The 22,528-nt window shown below is 54.1% G+C and overlaps 1 protein-coding gene across 5 annotated transcripts; it reads right to left on the minus strand.

Moving 5' to 3' along the window:
- Positions 1-160: 160 nt before the first annotated feature.
- On the minus strand, positions 161-21,640 carry EWSR1 (EWS RNA binding protein 1). Of its 5 annotated transcripts, none has more exons than XM_059863069.1 (18): positions 21,574-21,640; positions 18,602-18,638; positions 18,333-18,384; positions 17,820-17,873; positions 16,466-16,589; positions 10,965-11,151; positions 8,529-8,696; positions 7,685-7,899; positions 6,905-7,085; positions 4,167-4,204; positions 3,487-3,519; positions 2,753-2,871; positions 2,319-2,448; positions 2,079-2,201; positions 1,827-2,004; positions 1,407-1,504; positions 771-1,044; positions 161-520 (listed from the first exon to the last, which is right to left on the minus strand). In XM_059863069.1, the coding sequence occupies exons 1-18, from the start codon at positions 21,638-21,640 to the stop codon at positions 481-483; spliced, it is 2,118 nt and encodes a 705-aa protein (XP_059719052.1). In that variant the 3' UTR covers positions 161-480. The 5 variants fall into 5 exon arrangements, with proteins under 5 accessions (XP_059719052.1, XP_059719053.1, XP_059719055.1 ...); XM_059863070.1 differs by having other exon boundaries at positions 4,167-4,201; positions 21,574-21,630; XM_059863072.1 differs by lacking the exon at positions 17,820-17,873 and having other exon boundaries at positions 4,167-4,201; positions 21,574-21,630.
- Between the last annotated feature and the right edge of the window lie 888 nt (positions 21,641-22,528).

Here is a 22,528-nt window from a genome sequence, read left to right on the forward strand (position 1 = left end):
CCTCCTCCCCCCCACCCTCCCTTCCCCGGAACTCACACCCGGTGGGGAAACTGAGGCACAGCGGGATGCACCGGGCGGCTCCGTCCCTCCCCTCCATCCCCTCCTACCCCGGCCCGGGCCCGGGCCCCCCCGGGGTGCTCTCAAGAAAGGCCAGCAATGGTGCGGTTACAAACAGCGGGAATTTTATTTAAAAAAACAACCGTCACAACCGTTCACAGCGTTACAGGCGGGGAGGGGGACAGGGGCGCGTTAAACAACCGGTTTTATTTTGGGGGGGGGGGGGGGAAGAAAGAATTCATCACGCTACCGTTGAACTTGGTTTTAATGTTTCTCCACAAACGGTGAAAAATACTAAAGTACAGACAAGGAGGACTCATAATGTTGTGGCCAACATTATAAATATGGAATTATAAATTTAAAACATTTTTTTCTGGTTTAAAAAATAAATCTGGTAGTAAATGCGGCTCTGGGGGGGCGGCGTTAGTAGGGCCGGTCTCGGCGATCCTGGCGGTGTTCGCCCCTGTGGGCCGGGGGGACAGGGGTCAGTCGTGGGGTTCAGGAGCTCTCCCCGGGTCGGGGAGGCTCCTTAACCCCTCGCCCAGAGACCCTGACACCCATTCACCCATCCCATCCCATCCCCCACCATTCACCCCCTTGTCCCTCCACCCAGTTGTCCCACCCCAGCCGCCCCCCCCCACCTTGTCCCCATCACGGTCTCCCGCTCCCCAGTGTCCCCTCCCATCGCTCCCTGCCCCGCCCTCCATCCATACTTGTCCATCTTTCCCGGCCCTCCGCGCCGTCCTCTGCCTCCTCCTCCCATCTGCTCCATGAGGGGTCCGGGGGGTCCCCCGGGGCCGCCGCCTCCTCCTCCTCTCCGGCCGCCTCCTCCGTAGCCGCCTCGGTCCATGCCCCGGCCACCTCGGAATCCACCTCGGTCTCCGCCGCGGCCGCCTCGGAACATCCCGCCGGGCCCCCCTCGGTCCATGAGGCCCCCGCCGCGCCCGCCCCGCATCCCCCCGGGGCCACCTCGGCCGCGGTCACCGCCTGCGGGAGGAGCGGAGAGCCGGCAGTGAGCCCAGGGGAGCACAGCCCGCCCCCGTGCTCCCCACCCCAGCATCCAGCACGTCCAGCACTGGCAGGAGCAGCAGGAGAAGGGCTGGGAGCTCCTGGGTTCCCGAGGGGACTCGGGGTTCATTAAGCCTGAAGCAGTGCCCTGGGGAGTCGGGGTGCTGCTGACGGCCCCCCAAATCCAGGAAGCACAGGAGAAATCCCAGTCTCCATGTCATGGCTCACGGAGGGATGAAGGCCTGGCAGCTCCTGGAGCTGGCCCAGCCATTCCCCAAGGAGCCCAAGGCCAGGCCTGGGGTGTCCTGCAGGGAAGTGGGGCTGTGAACCCCCAAACGTACCTGGAGGAGGGAAGGGGGGTGGGAGGAACCCCTCAGGTTTGGGTGCCTTGCACTGGTTGCACTCTGTTCTCCAGGCAAAGTTCTGGTTTCCACAGCCCCTGGGTACAAATTCCAGTTAGCCCAGAGTGGGACGGCATTCCAGCTGGGGTGACATTGGGAAGCACGAGCAGGAGAGCACGTGGAGAAGGGACCCAAGGGCAGGACGTGGGGCACAGCTCCCGCAGCAGGGTGGGGGTCTGGCTGCCCAGAGCAGCTGTGGCTCACCCACAGCCCCCAGGAGTGACCCCGTCCCTCCCTCTGCACCAGCTGGAAGCTGCTTCCTGGGCAGGCCCGGCCAGGGATTGTGGGAAAGGCCTGGCTGCCCTGGCCAGCTGCTGGGATGACTGATGCCCCCGTGGCTCAGGGGAGTGGGGTACTCACGGGTTGGGGCACTGCCAGTCCCCGGCGCGGTGCTGGACGCTCCCTCCGGACGGGTTCCCCCGGGATCCTCGCGGGCCTCTCGAGGAGAAGCCACCTCTGTCTCCACCTCTGCCCCCCATCCTGCCCATGGGGCCGCTGGGCCCGCTGGGGCCCCCTGGGCCACCGGGGCCCCCTGGACCTGCGGGAAGGAGCCCTGTTAGTGCTGGGAGCCACGGGAAGGATGGGCAGAGCTCTGGGGGGGCTGCACGGTACCTCCACGGAGGGGTGGGGGCATCCCCCGCTGCTCCCGGGGGGGCATCCCGCCCCTCAGGCTGTTCATCGGGCCCTTCTTCCGTGCCAGGGTCACCTTCAGCTTGCTCCCCTGGAAATCCTTCCCTGGGAGGGACACAATGGCAGGAGCATCGGTGAATCCTGATTCACACACCTGCACCCGGGTGCTGCCCACACTGGGAGATTTTGGAATTCCACCCCAAAACGCCGCCCAGCACTCACCATCGAACCACTCCACGGCTGTTTTGGCAGTGGACGGGTCATCGTAGGACACGGTGGCATCGCCCTTGGGCTTGCCCGTTTCCTTGTCGATGTACAGGTTTATCATGGGCTGCCCCGTCCTCTTGTTCATCTAAGGGACAGTGCAATGTCACCCTGCTCCAGCCTCCCCACAGCCCAGCTGGGATTTACTGTTCTGCTTTCCAGCAGAAGCTCATTCCAGGGACTCCAGGACAGAAGAAAGAGACCCCAGGCCAACCATGGATGACAGCAACTGCCCCAAAAATGAAGGGACAGGCCCTAAACAGCACTGCCAGGCCTCTCCCAGAGCCTGGACATGAGGGGCCAGAAGGATGTGAGCCATGGGCAGGGAGGAAGAGGAGGAGGGTGACCCTTTTCCCTGTGCCAGCGGGAAGGGGTCACTGGTGTCCCCTCACCTTGACAACACCACATTGTTTAAAGAAATCTGCCAGATCCTCCAGGGTCACATTGTCATTGAGTCCCTGCACATAGACTGCAGTGCTGTCCGAGTCCTCCTCCGGGTCCATAGGGGGTCCTAGGAGACAATTCCCAGGGTCAGAGGAAGGGCAGGGACACCCCAGGGCCCAGCTCTTTCCATCCCCTCATCCCCTCCACGGCTGCAGCTTTGCTCTCCGGGAGTGACAGGAAACCCCAGGCCCAAGGGAGGGGACTGTCCCCACCTCACCTCCCCAGTGCCACAGCCACACAGAGCCCACACCCACCCACGTGGGAAAAACCCCCAGGCTATTTCAGGACACATCCCAGAGGAGAGATGAGGAAGACCTTGGTGCCCCCTGGGCTCCCACACAAGGACATCCACCCCCCTTTTCCGATACTGGAAGGCTGACGCACAACTTCCAGACACGCCTGTGTGACAGGAAGGGAGAAGCCACGGATGAGGCCTGGGGGTGCTGCAGGCCCCCTGGAAGAGCTCCAGAGCAGCCCCCAACCCCCTGAATTCCTGCAGAGAAGGGGGAGCATGTCCCAACCACGTGAGGTGGTTTTCCAGCTGTTTGGGAATGAAGAAATGATGGGAACAGCCAGGAAGGCTGGAAGTGGCGGTGGGGCAACACCGCGGTGGCCGCAGCCCTCGGAACGAGGACACAAATGGCTGTTCCACAACCTCGGGAGGGAGTTTGGTGGGAATTACCTAAATCCAGGTCGGGTCCTTCCTCCATGTGTCCTGCCAGGTGGGAGAGAAGCATAGGGAAGGGTGTTAGTGGGGGCCCTGCGGGCTGGAGAACCGACACACACAACACTAGCTACGACCTGCGCCGCACAACAGCAGCACTGCACCTTACTGGGCCATCAGGTGGCTCTTTTAGCACTTCTTCCAACCAAAAACCACTATCACACTGGTTTTAAGCATTTTTTCCAACCAATAACCACTATTACACTGATTTTTTTTAGCAGCTTTCATACCGTTAACCACTATTACACTGATTTTTTTTTTTTTAGCAGGTTTCAAACCGTTAACCACTATTAACGCTGATTTTTTAAAAGGTTTTACTAAGCCAATCAGTTTTTAAGTTCATTAATAAAAGTTACTTAATATATCTATATATATTAAAAAAAAAAAAAAAAGATTTATTACATCCAAACCATTTCTTTTCCCCAAAATTACAGGAGTGGTTGCTCAACTCTTCCACTGTGTCCGCATACCCCTGGGCATCGCCGGCAGTACCCATTACAGTCTGGTTGCATATTGTCATTTTTAAACCACTTAAATGAATAAAAAATTACACTTCGTGCTAAAAAAAAAAACTGACTGCAATTTTTTTTTTTTTTTTTTTTTTTTAACACTATCCATTGTAATGCTCAAAAACTTACCACCAGGCTTATTGAAGCCACCTCGCTCTCCAGCGCTGCTGGGGGGATAAACGAAGAAATGAAGGCCTTTCCCTTTACAAAGCCAGCACCGCTCTGAGCCTCTGCGGCTCACAGGGGAGAAGGGCACTGGCTAAACATCTCCAAACATCTCTCTGTCTCTCTCTCATCTCGGCACTAGGCCTTTCTTCAGGGCAGCTCGCTCAAATTTTCTTTACATATAAAGCAACCTTGGTGTGGTTTGAGGCACCGCTCTGCTGTCGGTGCCCCGGCGTTAATACTCGGGTATCATCAGTGCAATACTTGGCTGAGAAATGGGGGTTGTTTGTAATCAAAGCAGGTGGTTTGGTTTTTTTTTGTTGTTGTTGTTGTTCAAGAGCAATCTGGTGGTGTTTCAGTGGTCAACTCCCTCCCCTCGGTGTGTCCACCAAGGTGCACCCTCAGCCTGTGGCAGCGCGGGCCCGCGGGTCCCTGACATTTAACAGTGTAAAAGGAGACAAACCACACGCGAGACCTACAACACAATTCAGCTGACATCGCCCCTAAAACCCTCAAAATAAAGCCATACATTCAGGTCACTACTGAATTTAACAACTCTCTGGAGGGAGAACTTACAGAGTACAGCGGGGGCTCCAAGGCCTGGGGTGCAGCTTTGTGGACACGCTCACTTTTGGGCAGGTGCCAATGCAAACAGGGCCGCAGCTTTCACCAAAAGCTTTGGCTGAAGCATTCACAGCTAAAACTGCTTTGGAGCGTGGTGGTGAAGTAGGAAAATGCCACCTTGAGAAAGGATTTGGGCTGTTTCTTGCTCTTTTTTTGGGTGAGCCAGCAAGCTGTTTGGAAGGAGCCGAGTGGAGGAGGGAGAGCACCGTGAATTTTTCTAGCAAGTATTGCACCTCTAATACTGGGAAAAAAAAAGTCAATACAGAATTTCGAGCTGTTGCATGCAGCTTTGCCTCCTCTCGTTAAAGTACACACCATTTACGTAATGTCTCTCTTTTTAAACATAAGATTTTTACACTTTTTTTTTTTTCTTTAATGTTACACAATTCTAAAGTAGTAGTATACCCTCCTCTGGTTTTATTACCAAACAACAAGTATGCAGTTACCAAAGTTACAGAAGGATTCCGTTTATACAATCAATACATTGGGTTAAAAATATTCTATGTATATTTTTCCTCTCCATATGGACACCGTGTCTAGTCCCACTTTTCATTATGCTGCCGGCTGAGTACTGAGTACGGGTACTTTTTAAGTATTGAGGTGTTTACAAGGCTCTCACTTTGTAACCTGTAGCATATAAATGCGACAAAGCATGTTAAAAAGTTTTCCATTTTCATAAAAATATCAAATCATCGAGGCAATGAAAAAGGGCATGTTAATAACATCGAGCTCCTTACCTGCTGGAGACACTGAAATCCATCACCACAGCATGCTAAGGTGGGCCGAGTTCCCCTACCTGCCCTGGGTGTCCCCTGAAGCCACCCGTTCTATGGACATCACAAACTCTACGTCCATAAGGCTGGGGCAGGGGGGGACCCTTTGTAAGGGTCTGGCCAGGTGGGAAATCGCTCGGGAGGCAAATTTGAGCTGGGATTAAGGTGTGAGATCAGAGACAGGTGACAAATCTTTGGCAATGAGAAGCTCGGAAGGGGCTAGAAATTTGAAGATGTGATGATAGACATTTCAGGTGTCTACATCTACTTTCATCGTTAAGAGATCAATACAGCACGGCTGAAATCTTTATGCAGATCCCTGGAACTCTGTTCCACCCGTGCCAATTCCAGGCTGGATGTGTTCCCACACAAACCAGCCCTTTCCATTCTTCCTCTGATTTCTCTGATAAAGATTTCATGCCACGTCAATGGGCTGCAACAGAGCTATGCAGAATGGGGCCACCCACTGCCAAACTGGGGCTCTCACCGGGCTGTGCCACACGGGAAGAAGTGGCCTCTGGAGGGCAGCTGCCATCACAGCCCCCCTGCCAGCACCAGGGTGGGCACAGCGTGTCTTGTGCCACACCTGGGGACACTCTGCATAGCTCTGAGCAACGGGGTGAGGGGATGGAACACACACAAAGCTGAGAATTCTCTCTCGGAGGAGCCTTTGGGATTAGTTCTCCTCCCTCGCCTCCATCAGAACGACCTCCACGGATGGGGATACACCTGAAGGCACAGGTGGCACCAAACCAGGTTGTGCCATCAGGTGAAATGGCCAAACTGATTCAGAGCACCTGAATGCTCCGAGGGGGAGCAGGCCTGGGAGCCAAAGCACTTCTTTCTCTCTGTCCTCGGGCTCCTTCTCCACGCGGCACTCCGAGCTCGCAGGCTCCATGGGAGGAGGCTGACACAAGGCTCCTGCCCTGCCAAAATCCCCTCCTGAGGCCCGGGGAGCATCCCCTGGAGCTGGTGGGAGGTTTGTGTGTGTTCCACCCAGAGTTACTGTTAAACCCCACAGAGGATTCCACCTCTGGGCGACCATGAAGGGAGCTGAAAGTGCCAGGGCCAGCATTACCCCCAGTATCCCCCTCCCTGGGGCCCAACCAGCTGCAGGTCAAACCAACCATCCTGCTCCTATTTCCCTTAGGATAATGTTTCCATGGATGACAAGCAATGCTGCTACACAGACATGTCCTCCATGGAAACACAGCTGGGAACGTCAACCTTTCAGTCCCTTCTGTTGAGTTTCAAATCCTATGGGTAAACCAGAATTAGAGAAAAGGAGAAAAGCTTTGCTCTTACCCCATTCCACCGCGTCCTCCTCCCCGCCCACCTCTGCTCATGCCTCCACGCTCATATCCCCCTCGTCCCCTGCCCCGGCTGTCGGGGCCGCTCAGGTTCCGGCTCTCCCCGGGGCCGGAGAAGCCTCCGGACTCCTGCCCGTACATGTTCATGCTGCTGGGATGGTCCTGGCGGAACGAGCCTGGGGAAGGGTGCAAACAGGTCAGGGAGAGGCAGCCCCCTCACCTGCCCTCAGCTCCAGCCACACTGCAGTTGTTTAGTTTGGGAAAATCCCTCTGAGGGTGTTGATTCAAGCTGTTTCCCCAGCCAAGGCCAGCACTGCGCCGTGCACCCAAGTGCCACATCCACATGGCTGTTAAATCCCTCCAGGGACGGGGATCCACTACTGCCCAGGGCCTGACCAACATGAAGAAATGTTCCCAATATCCACCCTGCCCCTCCCCTGGCCCAGCCTGAGGCTGTTCCCTCTCATCCTGTCCCTGCTCCCTGGGAGCAGAGCCTGACACCCCCCACTCCTGCCCTGAGCAGAGCCACAAGGTCCTCCCTGAGCCTCCTTTTCTCCAGGCTGAGCCCCCTCAAATCCTCCCCACGAACATTTTGTGCCTCTGTGTTCCCTCTCCCCTGAGGTGAGGAACCTTCCCTATCCCACCACTGCCTCCAGAGATGCCATTTTTCACCAACAAAGGCCAAACCCCAGCTTCAACCCCCTCTCCCTTCAACCCAGCTCCAAGTTTTAGATCCAAACTAAGGCCAGGGCTCCTTCCCAGGGCTCCCACTCACTCTGCTGGCCGTAGCTGCTGCTCTGCTGGCTGTACTGGCTGGGGGCCTGGCTGTAGGATCCAGTGGGAGGTGGGTAACTGGTGGGAGGTGGCTGCTGGCCATAGCTGCTTTGCTGGCCATAACTGGTCTGCTGGCCATAGGAGCTCTGCTGCCCGTAGCTGCTCTGCTGGGAGTAAGTGCTCTGATCGTAACTGCTTGGCTGTGTGGAGGAATAGCTGGAAGAGAAAAGCGTTGGGAAAGGTGGGATGTGAGGCAATTCCCTGGCAGCGTGCATGGAATGGCTCATGCTGGAAGGCAATGCAATTAGAGGCTGTATTTAGTGCTGTAAATCACTTTAAAAGCTGAAGTCATCCTATGGAGGCCAGTCTCGAGGGCTGTGAAAACAAAAACCATGTGGCCAATCCCAGTTTATTCACACCTCTAGGAAAAGGAACAAGTGCCAGGGCAAAACTCAGTGGTAATGGAGGTAACAGGCCCTGGATAAAAGAAGCTCCTCTCATGCAGCTGGGGCTTTGAGAATTTCAAAGTGTACGTTTTAGAAGTCACATTAAAGACACCTGAAGGGAGAAGGGAGCTCCTGGGCTAAGCTGTATGTGGAAGGAGGCAGCAAAAGGTCACTCTAGGAAAACTCTTAAAATTCTCAAGTATTAAAATTTTAAAAAAAGTAGAAAATGTCTTAAACCCATTTGTCATCATTTTCCTTCTCAGATGTGCACACTCAGCCACAGGCTCCCCTTCCCCACCACAACAACTACAAGAAGCACAGCTCCTCCTGCCAGGCCACCAAAGCTCCTTTTCCATAAAATCCCCCCGGAAAGGCCCCTAACCTGAGCACTGCCATTACCTGGTTGGAGGGTAGGAGGGTGGAGCAGTGACAGGCTGCATGGGGTAGCTGGCAGGCACCTGGGGGTAGCTGTAGTTGCTCTGCCCGTAGCCCAGGCTGGGCTGGCTGTAGCCTGTCGTGCTGGACTGAGGCTGGCTGGTCTCTGCTGGTTTGCTGCCATCCTGGGGTCTGAGGAGAAATATGGAACAACATTGGTGCCCAGCCTCACAGCTGGAAGCAGCAAAAGGCTCAGATCCCCCAGGACTGAGGGTTGTGAGCTCTTTTTTGGGGTAGCATTAAAGCTGGCCTCGATTGGTGCCAGCCACTCTGGCAGCAGCCAATAAATAGGTAATAAACACAATTTCAGCACTCACTGCCTGGGTATTTGCACACTCCAGGAAAGGCCCAGGCAGTGTCCTGAACAGAGAGCATGGAACACCACAGCTCCTGTTCATCCTAAAGCCATGGGGCTCACACTTGGGCTGTGGGGCTGAGTGGAGATGTGGAATGCCAGCAAGGCTGTTCCTGCAGAGCCCTGGGGAAGCAGGAGCTGAAGCAGGCAGCAGGGCAGGCAGTGAAATGCCCCATTGTTTGGTTCAGAATCCAGCTCAGGCAGATATTGCCTCATACACGTTATCCCCAATGATCCCACAGAGGAGGAAGGATGCTGGGCTCGGACTGGGTGACCTTTAAAGGTCCCCTCCAACCCAAACCACTCACAATTGTGTGTTTAGAATTAACTCAAGGCCTGAAATTTGAGAACCCTTTGCATGTGATTCACACATCCCTTGCTGTTTGCCCCAAAGTTTAAGAGCCATGTGAATGGGGCGCTTGGGGAGAGGGTTAGTGGCGGCCCCCATGACCTCACAGGGCTTTTCTAACTTCAAGGATTCTACGAGTCTTTAATTTCTATTTGTTGAGTGGAGCAAAAAGAGAGAAGCTGCTTTTGCTGTAGAAGCTGGGAAAAATTATACAGTGTCAGGATTCATCCAGCAAATTTACATCCCTTTAAAGTGTAACCTGTCAGAGCTGTGCCAGGCTCTGCCTTTCCTTCCCACAGTGCTTGCTACAGACACCAGGTAAGGGAATAAATCAGCTTTTACTCACTCCCAAACCAGTTTCCATTATGTATTCTAAACTTTCCATATCCTCTGAGCAAACAATCCGACTCAATAGCTGACAGGCACTGCCCAGAGGGGTGAGACTTCAAGAGGAAATGTTTTGCAGCTTGTGCATCCACCCAGCATCCTGCCTGACGCTGGGACTCGGGAGCAGGCAGGACTCAGCCCTCTGCTGCAGCCTGCGAGCCCAGAGGCTGATGTGGCTGCGTGGGGGCTCCCTGGTCCTGCAGGAATGGTGCTTACTCACGGGAGCACAGCACAGGCTGAGCACAGCACAGCACGGGCTGAGCACAGCACAGCCCAGCCCAGCCCTCCCACGCTGCTCCCCCAGGCAGGAGGGGCTGCCACAGCCCTGGCAGCTGGGGGTGCTGCAGGAGAAACAGGAGGAGGAGGAGGAGGGGGAGGAAGAGGAGTAAAAGGAGGAGAAGGAGAATGAGAAGGAGAGGAAGGAAGGAGTAAGTTGAGATGAAGAAGGAGAAGGAAGAACAAGAGGAGGAGGAGGAGATGGAGGAAGAAAAGGAGGAAAAAGAGAAAGAGGAGGAGGAAGAGGAGTAATGACAGATGGAGAAGGAAGGGAAGGAGGAGGAGTAGGAGGAAGAAAAGAAGGAGAAGGAGGAGGAAGAAGAAAAAAAAGGAGAAGTAGGAGGAAGAGAAGGATGAGGAGGGGGTAGAAAAGAAGGATGAGGAGAAAAAGGGGGGAAGAAGAGGAGAAAGAAAAGGAGGAGAAACAAGAAGACGGAGAAGAAGAAGGAAGAGAAGGAGGAGGAAGAAAAAGGAGGAGGAGGAGGAAGTGAAGGATGAGGAGAAGGAGGAAGAAGAAGAGAAGGAAAAGGAAGAGGAAGAAGAGACAGAAGAGGAGAAGGGAGAAGAGACAGAGAAGAAGGAAAAGAAGGAGAAGGAAGAAGAAGGAAGAGGAGGAGGAGGAGGAGGAGGAGGAAGATGATGAGGGCGGTGACAATGAGGAGAAGGATGGTGCCGATGAGGAGGAGGAGGGAGATGAGGATGGTGCCATGATGAGGAGGAGGAAGGAGATGAGGACGGTGCCAGGAGGAGGAGGAGGAAGGAGATGAGGACGGTGCCAGGAGGAGGAGGAGGAAGGAGATGAGGACGGTGCCAGGAGGAGGAGGAGGAGGAAGAGACAGAGGAGAAGGAAGGAGAGGAGGAGGATGGTGCCGATGAGGAGGAGGAAGGAGATGAGGACGGTGCCAGGAGGAGGAGGAGGAAGGAGATGAGGACGGTGCCAGGAGGAGGAGGAGGAGGAAGAGACAGAGGAGAAGGAGGGAGAGGAGGAGGATGGTGCCGATGAGGAGGAGGAGGGGCAGAGGAGGGGCGGTACCTGGCGGGGGCGGCCGGGGCCGGCTGCTGCCCGTAGGCGGGGTAGGCGGGCTGGGTGCCGTAGGCGGCCGGGGCTGCGTACGAGCTCTGGCTGCTGGTGACCGTGGCCGTGTTGGTGTCGTAGGCGGCGCTGCCGTAGCCCTGCACGGGCTGGCTGTAGGCAGGGGGGGCAGTCGGGGCGCTGTAACCTGCAACACAGCACAGCTCAGCTCCACAGCTCGGCCAGGAACCACGCAATTCCAGCATGGCCTGGCCTGCAGGAGAGCTTAAGGCTCATCTCTCTCCGTGCCCCTGCTATGGGACACCTTCCACCAGACCTGCTCCAAGTCCTGTCCAACCTGGCCTTGGACACTACCAGGGATGCAGGGGCAGCCACAGCTTCTCTGTGTCACCCCCTCAGCTTCCCAGTATCCCATCTAACCCTAAGCCATTCCCCCTTATCCTGTCCCTCCAGACCCTTGTCCCAAGTCCCTCTCCAGCATTCCTAAATATCTCAGACTCTGGCCCTTGTGGTGCTCCTGGGACTCAACACAGTTTTACCACCACAAAACCACCTCAGACAACTCAAAAATCATCAATGACCCCACCTTGCCCCTCTGCTTTCCTCACAGAACCCCCCCACCTTGGGAAGCCTCAGCCTCCAGCCCCTCAGCATCCCAAAATCTCACTCCCAGGAGCTTTCTGGAAGCTACTCCTGGACCAGCACTCAGGATTGTTTACAGCAACCAGAGCTCAGGCAGGGCAAGCTGAGACATGGAGCATCTCCTCAACAAAGGCAGGGTAACAAACCCCCCTGAGCTCCAAAATAAAATAAATCCAACTGATTTAGCAAGTACAGTCCCATCCTTTTACATTTCTGAAAAATAAAGGCACAAAACCTGGCCTGGGAAGTCTTTCAGAGACATTTCTGAAGGCTTATTTTAAATCAGTAAAGCTGGAAACAAAAGAAAAGCACTTTCCATTTGCTTTCACATGAGGAAAAGGTCAAAAGAGACACATCAGGCAGCTCCTGATGTTTTATGTACCTTCCCTTTTCTCAGAATTTCACTTCAGTTTAGAGAAAAAGCTGAGAGCTCACAGAGTTCCTTTTCAACAGTTTTACAATATCCAGGATCCCCTAACAGCTCCTGTATAATTTAGTGGCATTTGCCTTGTCACAAAGGTGAACTGGCATTAACACACTGGGTTTGTACTCCTAACAACCTTTCTAGCAAGTTTTCAAATTAAGAATATTAGACTTAGATGGAAAAACAGCAATAAAAATGTTGTTAAACATTAAAAAAAAAAGAGCAGCCAAATGCTCTCATGGCTGGGATCAGTGAAGGCAACAGCTTCTCCATGACTTTTGATTTTTAATAAACATGGGAGCCTTGTGACACACATTTCCTTTAGGCAAACTGGGCTGCAGCATTTCATTCCAAGTGCCTCATTTGCAAAGCAAACAGCACTGGCAGAGCAGAACACGGTGTGCCCTCACAGAGCACCATGGCACTGCCACAGCCCCACTGCTGCCTGCACACCAGGGCAGCAGGAAAGAGGAACAGGAGGAGGGCAGGAAGCTTGCACAGCAAATTCATTAAAAACACCCCCAAAGTTCAGCTTTCTGGTGACCCTCAGGAGCCTGGTGAGGACACAAGGCCAGCCTGGACCCTCTGCCCACTCCTCCCTCTTCCTACCCCCGGCCCCCAACCCTATCCCAGGGCATTCCTAAGCTGGGAATGTAAACTGGACTCCCACTAGGAAACAACTTGGAGGAATCACTAGGAAATCAATGTTCATGGTTATTATTCCTGTCTGCTGCTCCCTGGAAAGTGTTGCTGAGAAGAGTGAAGGGGATCATGCCCAATGGGAGGATTTTTAAAGCCTTGGACAAATTTGAGCAGCCCAAAGACTTAAATGTGAGGCTAGACAGCAATTCCACAGGGAGCACCAATCCCAGGAGTTAAATAAACCTTTATTTTTAACTGGCCAAAGCCTGACCACACACTAAAAAAGGCTAAGTACAGCCTGCAGGCCCTGTAATGCAGCCAGAGCTCTGCCCTGGGCTGTTCCCCTTGGATTTGGAGCCCCAGGGTGCTCCTCCCACAGCTGGGCCCCCTTTTCCCAGTGCTCTTACTGGGAGCAAAAAGCTTTGCTGGCTCTGCACAGGCAGCAGGATGAAAGGGAGGGGAAAAAAAAGATGTTGAATTTTAAAGCTTCAGCTCTAGATGGAGCATTTCCCTCGTGGAACCGTGTGCTCAGCAGGAAGGGTTTGTCCCAAAGGAAAGGCAGTGATTTCCCATCCCACTGGTCTAAATCACAAACCAAGCCCAGTTTAGACACTCTGGGAACCCTCAAGAGCTGCTGTTTTGAGGGTGGCATTCCTATTACATCACTTCTCTCTGCTCCCCTCCCAGCTGGGAAGATAAAAGTTGACACAGCAGAAAAGAAAGAAAGAAAAAGGTGGCAGAAAGAATAATAACCTGCCTCAAGTGCCTAAATTCCCCTCAAAGGAACCCCTCACTGAAGGCTAGGAATTCTCCAGGTGGTGGAGAAGCTTGCAGGATTTGACCCACAGAGAATATCAACTGGAAAAGGCTGGACTCAGAGAGATTCCTTCTTTCCAGAGAAATTTCTTCAGGAAGAGAGCTGCCTCCTGCTTGTGGTCCATCCCAGCAGTGAGGGGCTGGGGAAGGGGTGCAGAGCTGACTCACCCCAGCCTGTTTTGGGATATTCTGGGGTTGTTATGGCAGCTGTGTGTTCATTAATTCCACATCCTTTAGAAATTTCAATATCCATACCCCAAATGTCCCAGGTAAAGGGAAGCAGGGGCTGGCTGGCTTTAGAGAGCATTTTCCACTTCCAAGAGATCCACACCTGGACACCAAAATGCTCTTTATTTATTTAGTCCTGTAATTCCTGCCAACACCCTGCACTGATTAATGAGCCACAGGTCTGAGGGTGCCCAGTGATCCCTAACCTGAGGGAGCTGCTCCCAAATCCTTTTTTCTCTGGAACAAAGTCACTGGGTGGCTCCAAGACACCTTTTCCTACAGCCCCAGGGAAGGAAGGAGGGTGGTAACTCTTTCCTGGAGGCAGGGCAAGGAAAACTCCATCCCTGCCATTCCCCCCATCCTGAGAGGCTGCATCCACACACACCTTGGATTTCCTTGACCTCAACAACACTTCACCTAAACCCCAGGCTGTTCAAGCAAAGGGAAAAAAAACTGCTTTAAGGAACTGCAGTACAAAAAGGTGATTCACAGGAAAACAGGACTGGGATTCAGCTGTAGGAACTGCACGTGTCTCAGGGCATGACAATGTCTGGCCCTGGGGTTCATCGAGCATGAAAGGCAGGGAGGGGGGAGAGATAGAGAGGCTGCAGTCTCCTTTCCACAGCTCTGGCTCCTCAAGGAGAGGCAGGTGGAGGAAGGATAAATCCAGCCTGGCTCCATGCCCAGAGCTGCCACAGCCTTGCTCTGTGGGCTGATACGATCTTTTGCTTGACCACTTTCTAAGTTGGTGGTTTTTTCATGGATGAAAAGAAAATGAAGCTTTTATTTTTTTTTTTTTGCCTACCCAAAAAACAAAAAGTGCAGCTGTGCAGAAAAAAAAAAAGCCTGATATTATTATTATTATTCCAGCAAATCTCCTCTTAAGGGAGAAGGAAAAACATAAACAGAGCAGTTTCCTGTGACCCCTGTGGGACTGGAGTCCAAAGGAGTCACAGGGATGTAAATATTTCTAAGAAAAGAATTTTTGGAAGGTCACAAATAATTTTTTGCTGCCAACTTTTCTCTAGGTAGTCTTAAATGAAAGGAAAAAGCTCTGTAGATAACTCCCAGTGCCACTGGCTAATGGATATGGATCTCAGGAGCAGGAATTTTCCTGATCCATGTAAAGATGGTAAATATTTTCATTTTGGTTAATATTTTCTCTCCAGCTCCTCCCTGTGAAGAATTCCTCAATGGCCTCTACAGCCAGATATCCCAGGGTCTGTCTGTCTGTCCTGGAATTCCCCTGCTTTGGGAAGTGTTTAATTCCAACTACAAAATGTTTATAATGTCTCTCCCAGGAATGTGCAGGACACGGCACCCAAGGAATCACTGGGAGGAAAATCTGCTTCCTAAAACTCCTGAATATTCAGCCCAAACATACATTAAATAAACATGAATATACATGAATTAAACATTGTCTCAGTAGTTTTAAACATTAAGACACTCATCTGGAGGAAATTCCAGCTCCAAGAACACATTGGGAGAGTTTATGGAGCATTAAGGAACAAGTATCTGCTCTGGAAATCCAAAACCACCACGGGGCATGCAAAGGTGGAGGGCAGGATGCTGTTTATCCTTTTGGAAATGGGGCTGGAGTCACCTAAACTGTCTCAGTGGTCAGGATCTTACCCATGAAGATGGCACTTGGGAGAGTTTGGAGATGGCAAAGAGCACTGCAGCCCTGCTGTCACTGCCTGGGTGAGCTCTGACACTCGAGGGTTTGGCACTAAAACCAAGTGACACCTCAAGGGTCCCAAAGGGGACCTCAGGTTCTGACAGGATGAGACAGAATTTTCCATGCAGGAGTGAGCAGGACAGTCCAGCCTGGACTGGCTCCTTCCACTGTGGGAAGCACAAGGTGAGAAGGAGAAGGTACAGGATCAGAACAGGCACATGTCACTGCCAGTGACAGGACTGGCAGGGAAGGGAAGGGCTGAGGAGCAGCCAGGGACACTGTTCCCTTTGCTCTGAGCACAGCACATCCTGCTTGGTCCCACAGCACCCAAACCCTGCCCTGAAAACTCAACAGAGCATTTATTCCTGTCTATGCATGGCTGCCATAGCCCTGGAAGTGCCCAAGGCCAGGCTGGATGGGGCTTGGAACAGCCTGGGACAGTGGAAGGTGTCCCTGCCCATAGCAGGGGGTGGCACCAGATGAGCTTTAAGGTCCCTCCCAGCCAAAGCCATTCCATGAAGGACCTGGAGCTGCTGGAGCCAGTCCAGAGGAGGCCATGGAGGGCTGGAGCCAGACTGGGAGAGCTGGGGGTGCTCACCTGGACAAGAGAAGGCTCCAGGGAGAGCTCAGAGCCCCTTGCAGGAGAGCTGCAGAGGGACTGGGGACAAGGGCTGGAGGGACAGGACACAGGGAATGGCTCCCACTGCCAGAGAACAGGAATGGGCGGGATATTGGGCAGGAATTGTTCCCTGTGAGGGAACAGACTCCTCCTGCCAGGGGGCAGGGATGGATGGGATATTGGGAATTAGGAATTGTTCCCTGTGAGGGAATGGCCTCCCCCTGCCAGAGGGCAGGGCAGGATGGGACCTTGGGCAGGAATTGCTCCCTGGCAGGGCAGTCACACGGGTTACCCACAGCTGCGGCTGCCACATCCCCGAAGCGTCTGAGCTTGCCCAGGGTGTGCAGCAACCTGTGGAAGCTGTCCCTGCCCTGTCCCTAGGTGACATTAAGGCCTGTCCCAGGCCCAGCAGAGCTGCAGGCTGAGCCCACCCAGCCCAGCAGGGCTCTCACCTGTGGGGGGCTGCCCGTAGGAGGTGGCGTAGGCCGTCTGCCCGTAGGTGGCCGTGGTCTGCGGCTGTGTGTAGCTGACGTCGCTGGGCTGCCCGTAGGTCCCGTAGCTCTGCTGCCCGTAGGTCTGCTCCAAAAGGACACAGATTCAATCCGTGAGCACAAGGGACCCCCAGGAATTGCAGCTGCTGAGCACTCCCAAAGCCAAGGCTGCTGTGAAAGTTTAGGTGCCGCGGGAAATTCCGGGTCAGCTCTGCAAGGAGGTTATGGAGAGGTTTTTCCCTGCCAAGACTGAAGGGACAGGCTCTTGACATTGGCACCACACACCTCTGCTCTGTGGAAAGCAAACAGGAAAGCTCCCAGCTGCTCACAGCTACCACCAGCACCCACAGGCACCACCCCAGGCTTAACCTGGACCACGGGAATGGGAGCGCCCCGAGGGAGGAACTGCACCAAAGAAAAGTCACTTCAGTGTCAAACTGCTTTGGTGCTGGCTAAAAGAAACACGATGAAGGTTTCAATTAAATTATTCAGAGTATTTTTCATGCCCATCAGCAATTAATTTGAAAAAAGGGAGTTGGTGCAGGCATGGAAGGATGTGATCCATGGAACACCCAAAACATCCCAGTGGTGCTGCTCCCATTCTGGTGCCTGTGTTCAGTGAGGGATCAGCTCTCACCTCACCCATTCCCTGATTTTGTTTCCAAATCCAGCTTGAAAATCATTGAGGAAGGGAGAGGAGCAGCTGTGCCCAGCAGTGCCACCAGCTGCCCAAGCCATGCCCTACCAGCTCATGCTGCAGGCACCAGCAAGCTTCCAACAGCTCCTGGCTTAGGATAAAACTCTGGATACAGTCTGAGGAGTGACATGGAGACAGCTTTAACCTGCAGATTCTGACAGAATTCAGATTTCTCTGGACTTTTTTTTGGGATATTCAGCCTTCCTGAACTCAGGGCACAGGTCTGAACCAGGAGCAGGAAAGCCTTGAGCACGTGAACACATCCCTGTCCCTGGAAGTTCCTCATCCAAGAGGCAGGGAACGCTGCAAACTTCCCATGGACACGTGCCTACAGCTGAGATTAGCTGGTTAGGGGTTTAATTAGCTGGTTAGATGTTTAATTAGCTGGTTAGGTGTTTAATTAGCTGGTTTTAGTTGCTGAGGCCTCCTGTTCCTACCCTTATCCTACTCCCACCTTTCACCTCACCTACAGCTGGGAGCAGCTCTCCCAGTTGTTGTCTCCAAAGACTTTTATTTTAAATAAGTCACCATCACCTTCCTCTCAGCCCACTGAGCCTGTCTTCCTCCTCTTGGGAAGGAAAATTAAGCCTACAGCACTTTGTGAGGACGAGAATTTACCTTTGGAAACATACTTGGAGTTTGCAGACAAATGTGGTTGTAGTAACTTGGATTCTAAAGGTTAAAAATAAGCATTAAGTTAATCTCTTAAAGACCATCATTATTTTGCAGTCCAGCCAACTGAGAGTATGAACAGTTATAGCAATAAAAACTCCAGGAAAAGGCAGTTTCCCTCCTCCTCCTTTGCCCAATTCTGCCATTTCCCAACAGGCAATTCCCCCCCTTTTTTCCCAGTTTTTTTCTCTCCTACACCTCTGATTACAACACCCACCAACGTGGTGGTGTCAAACACACACCAAGAATTTGGCTTTTCTGGGATCAAGATTGAATAAATTAACAAAAAAAAAAGGGGGCTTGTTGAGGTTTATTTCTGCTTTTAAAAAGCCCTTTGGGCTGGGGGAGAAGCTCCAAGACAACTCTGAACCACGGACTTCGATGCTGCTGCTTGGAATTTCCAATTTTCCTGGAAAACAGGTGACTGAGCAGGAATTCCACCCCCTCCCCATGTTTTACCTGGGTGGTCTGTGCATATCCTTGGGCTGGCTGAGGTGCATAGGCGCTGTAGCTGTGGAATGAATGTAAAGACATTTATAATCTTGCCCCAAATCTGCATCACCAGACAAATTTTCATGCAGCCCAACGGTTTCTTGCTGAAATTCTAGGGGAATACAAAGCTCCAGGAAAACCCTCGGGATTCCCAAACACACCTGAGTTAAGCCCAAACCATAATTATGATTTACTTTTATTACATCTTTTTAAAAGAGGGAGGATAAGCTACTTACCCCTGCTGAGCTGCAGCTTGGCTATAGGTACTGTAATCTAAAAGAAAAGAGAAGAAAAAAGAACAAAAACGTTGATAAAGGCTTAATAAAGAGTCCAGAGCACAGCAGCTGGAATTTCCTCCTGCAGCTCACTATAAACCACTGGAATTCCAGTTTCCCAAGGGTGGAAGGTAAATGCACATTTTCAGTCCTCCTTTTTGAGGGGAACAAAACCTCCCTTCCCCTCATTGTTCCTGCTGTTTGCAGCAGCCACTTTGATCTCAAATGACCCTGGTTCAATTTAACTGCCACCTTGGATGGATCCCAGGGGGCTGGCAGGGGGGGATTTGGGTTGGAACAAAGGAAAAGCAGGGATTTGAGCCTTACAAACCCACCAGCCTGCTTGGAAAGGGCTGGGCTGGAAGGTTTCACCACCTTCACTCCCTTCCCTTTCGAGGACACAAATGGATGGCTGGAAAGCCACTGGAGCTGGGAAGATGGGAGTGATTCCCTCCCCAGATCCTCAATCCATGGCAGCAACTGACTGGGAGGAGAACCAAAACCCTGAAAATCCCAGCAGCAAAGCCTGTGCTGAACTGATTTGCTGGCAGGGATGGAAAATGAATCCACATGGCAATTAGGAGGCTAAATTTGAAAGGACTGCAGCTCCCAGGTCCCTCACGGGCAGCAACAGCTCCAGCTCCCACCCCAAGGTCTGGAGCAGGGATGAATTCACCATTCCCAGCAGACCTGGCCAGAAGCACAGAAAGCCTGGGATCAGGAACGAGCCCAGAACCTCCTGGTGGAGGCCACAGCCAGGAGCTGGGTCAGTGGGGCTGTTCCCAGCCATCCCTGTGTGGGAGGAGCTCCCAGGGCTCCCATCACCATCACAGCTTGTCAGAAATCCAAGGTTCTCCCAGAACCATGGAATATCCTGAGGTGGGAGAGGCCCACACGGATCAAGTTTAACTCCTGCACTGGAGAATTTCAGGAAGCAAATTCTGCCTGGCTCTCATGCCATCATCCCACTACTCCCAAGGCCACGGAGCCCCAGGAATCACTGGGAAAACACAACTTGCATCCAGCACAACCTCCTGCTCCTTAGCCTGTGCATCCATCCCTACCAAACCCTTCCTGCCCAGCCTCCAGGTGTGCTCCCAGCTTCTCCTCCTGTGCAGGAGCAGAGCCCCTGGATCCTGCTGCAGGCAGGAATGGCCCAGCTGTGATCCCAAGAGGAATCCCTGGCACTTATTCATTCCTCTGACCTTGCCCAGAACACCTCACAGGGAGAAAGAAGACACTTGGAGTTCTCCAAAGCTTTTCCTGCTCCCAGGACACAAGGCACAAGTTGTTAAACTCCTCTGGCAGCATTCCCACTTCCCTCTCAGGTTGGCACATGGGATATTGGAACGTCTTCCTCCTTCAGTTCAGGGTTCTAGGTTTGTTGGGTTTTTTTTTCATTCACTTTACACGTGGTTCTGCTAAACCCTGAGTGTTAATTAATGCCTGGTCCCCCTCATCCAACTTCCCTTTCCTACCACTCCACTCTTTTCCACTCTTTTCCCTGCTCACCCTCCAGTCACCAAAACCTCACTGAATTCTCCATTTTCAGCCCCATTTCGGCCCCCAGCTCCACACAGGGGTATCAATTAACCCCTCTCCTCACAGCCCTCCCCCAGTCCCACCTAAATCCAACATTTCATCCTCTGTAGGATTCAATTCCAGGTGTGGAATTTGCAGTTTGCGTGTGGTGATGCCTCTCTTTTAATTTGCTGGGATTTAGAGGAACATAGAACATTAATAAAAAATAATATTATGGTTCATTTAGTTAAACCCATCTCCTGGCTTTTATTTCCAGGGGGAAATTAATCTTCATCCTTTTATTTCACAAGGCTCAGGAGCACACCAGAGGCTGAAAATAGCAGCTCCCAGGAGGAACAATTCCATGAATTAAGGGAAAACACAGCTGTGGTTTTAACCCCCATCCTGACAATTCCGTTGGCAGATGTTCCTTTACTGACTTTTCTTTTTCAGGCTCCCCAAGGTGTTGTTGGTGATATTCCCTCACACTCCGTGGCCTAGGGGATTTTACTTGCTGGAGAAAAGGAAAATCCTCCTTCTTTAAGGAGAGTCAGATCTTGGGCTGCTGGGCTTTAAAGTACTTTAAAAGTGTACTGAGCTGGGGAGTCTCAGTTCCCAACTACTTGTCTCCAGCTGGAGCCCTCGTGGAAAAAACGTTTCATTCAGAAAATTTTGGAGCCATGGAGATGATGGAACACCTCACCTCCCTATGGGGAAAAGCAGGAGAGCTCAAAGCCCCTTCCAGGCCCAAAAGGGGCTCCAGGAGAGCTGGAGAGGAGCTTAGAACAAGGGACGGAGGGGACAGGACACAGGGAATGGCTTCCCAGTGCCAGAGGGCAGGGATGGATGGGATATTGGGCAGGAATTCCCGGCTGGGAGGCGCTGGGAGGGAGATCCCAGAGGATGCTCCATGCCTGGCAGTGTCCAGGGCCAGGCTGGCCGGGGCTGGGAGCGCGCTGGGGCACTGGGAGGTGTCCGTGCCCATGGGATGAGCGTTCAGCTGCCTTCCCACCCAAAGCACTCCAGGATCCCAGACTCGCTCCCAAACCCGCCCGGCCGAGCCCGGCAGGGCCGAACGCGCGGAGAAAGCCCTGGCTCGGCGCTTTGCCCCTGGGAGCGCGGAGCTCCGGCGATCCCGCGGGGCCGCAGCACCGAGAGGCCGCAATCGACCCCCGGGACGCTGAGGGAAACACCCGCGGCCCCGGCGAGGCCCCGGCGGGCGGCGCGGGGGGACACGGGCGAGACGGGCCCCGCACGGCCCGACCCCAGCGGCCCCCGAGCGCGGCGCTACGGGCCGGCGGCGCCGCCCCAACGCCCCTCCGGCCACTCCGTGCCGGGGGCGGTGGCGCTGCCGAGGGTCCCGTTCCGTCTCGCCCCCCGCCCCGGGCCCGGCCCGCTCCAGCCCCGCTCACCCGTCGACGCCATTTTCTCGCCTTCCTCCTCCGCGCTGCCCGCCCGGCCCCGCCCCGCGCCGCGCATGCGCCGCCCGGCCCCGCCGCGCGCACCACCCCGCGGCCGGGGGGGGGACGGCCGGGACAACGCGCCCCGGGGTCTCTGCCCGCCCCGTTCCGCCGCCCGCCCGCCGGTTCTACCGGCCGCGGAGAACCAGGACGGCCCGGCGGGCAGCGGCCGCCGCTCCGGAGCGCGGTTCTGCCGCCTTGCCGGGCGCTTTTCCCCCGCCGGGCGGCGGGATGGTACGGCCCGCGGCCGTTAGGGACCGTCGCGCAAGAGGCGCTCGGGCCGCGAGGCGGAGCGGGGAGCGCGGCGGGGGCGTGACGTCATAGTCGGCGTAGTGATGTCATTGCGGCGTAACGGGCGGCGCGGGGCCGCTGTGACGTCACGCACCGTGCCCGGCGGCACGCGGTGAGCCCTGGGTGTCACGCGGTCGCCTGACGGTGCCTCCCGGCACGCGAGGTCACTCGGTGTCACCGGCCAGCCCGTGACGCCATGAGCTGCATGTGACGTCACCAGATGTCACAGGTCACGTGCCAAGAAGCGGCACCGCGGGTGCCGGCTGGGGTCCCCGTGCTGTGCCTGGCATTCATGCCTGCCACGTTCACCACATGCGGCCCATGTGGTGAACGTGGCAGAGTGACGTCACTGTGTGACATCACTGTGTGACATCATCATGTCCCATGAGGACATGGGAGGGGTGCAGATACCGCGTGTCCTGCATGGACTTGGGGGGTGTCCCGGGGTATGGTGGCACAGCTGGGTGTCCCATGGGTGCTGTGACATGAGTGGGTGTCCCAGGAGTGACATTGCATGGGTTGGTGTCACATTGCAGGTGGGCGTCCCATGACACAGCCACATGTCCCTTGGGTGTCCCTGAGTGTCATCCCATTGCATCCCAACCCATCCCATGGA

The sequence above is a fragment of the Haemorhous mexicanus genome, chromosome 19 (genome assembly GCF_027477595.1).
Source record: "Haemorhous mexicanus isolate bHaeMex1 chromosome 19, bHaeMex1.pri, whole genome shotgun sequence".
In the NCBI taxonomy this organism is placed as follows: Eukaryota; Metazoa; Chordata; class Aves; order Passeriformes; family Fringillidae; genus Haemorhous; species Haemorhous mexicanus.

Coding starts and splice junctions, on each gene's coding strand:
- EWSR1 (XM_059863069.1), bottom strand. CDS start 21,640: ATGCGCGGCGCGGGGCGGGGCCGGGCGGGCAGCGCGGAGGAGGAAGGC. Junction 16,590..17,819: donor CTCCAAGTATGTTTCCAAAG/GTAAATTCTCGT, acceptor CTTTTGGAGCAG/ACCTACGGGCAGCAGAGCTA. Junction 3,520..4,166: donor TGGCTTCAATAAGCCTGGTG/GTAAGTTTTTGA, acceptor CCCACCTGGCAG/GACACATGGAGGAAGGACCC.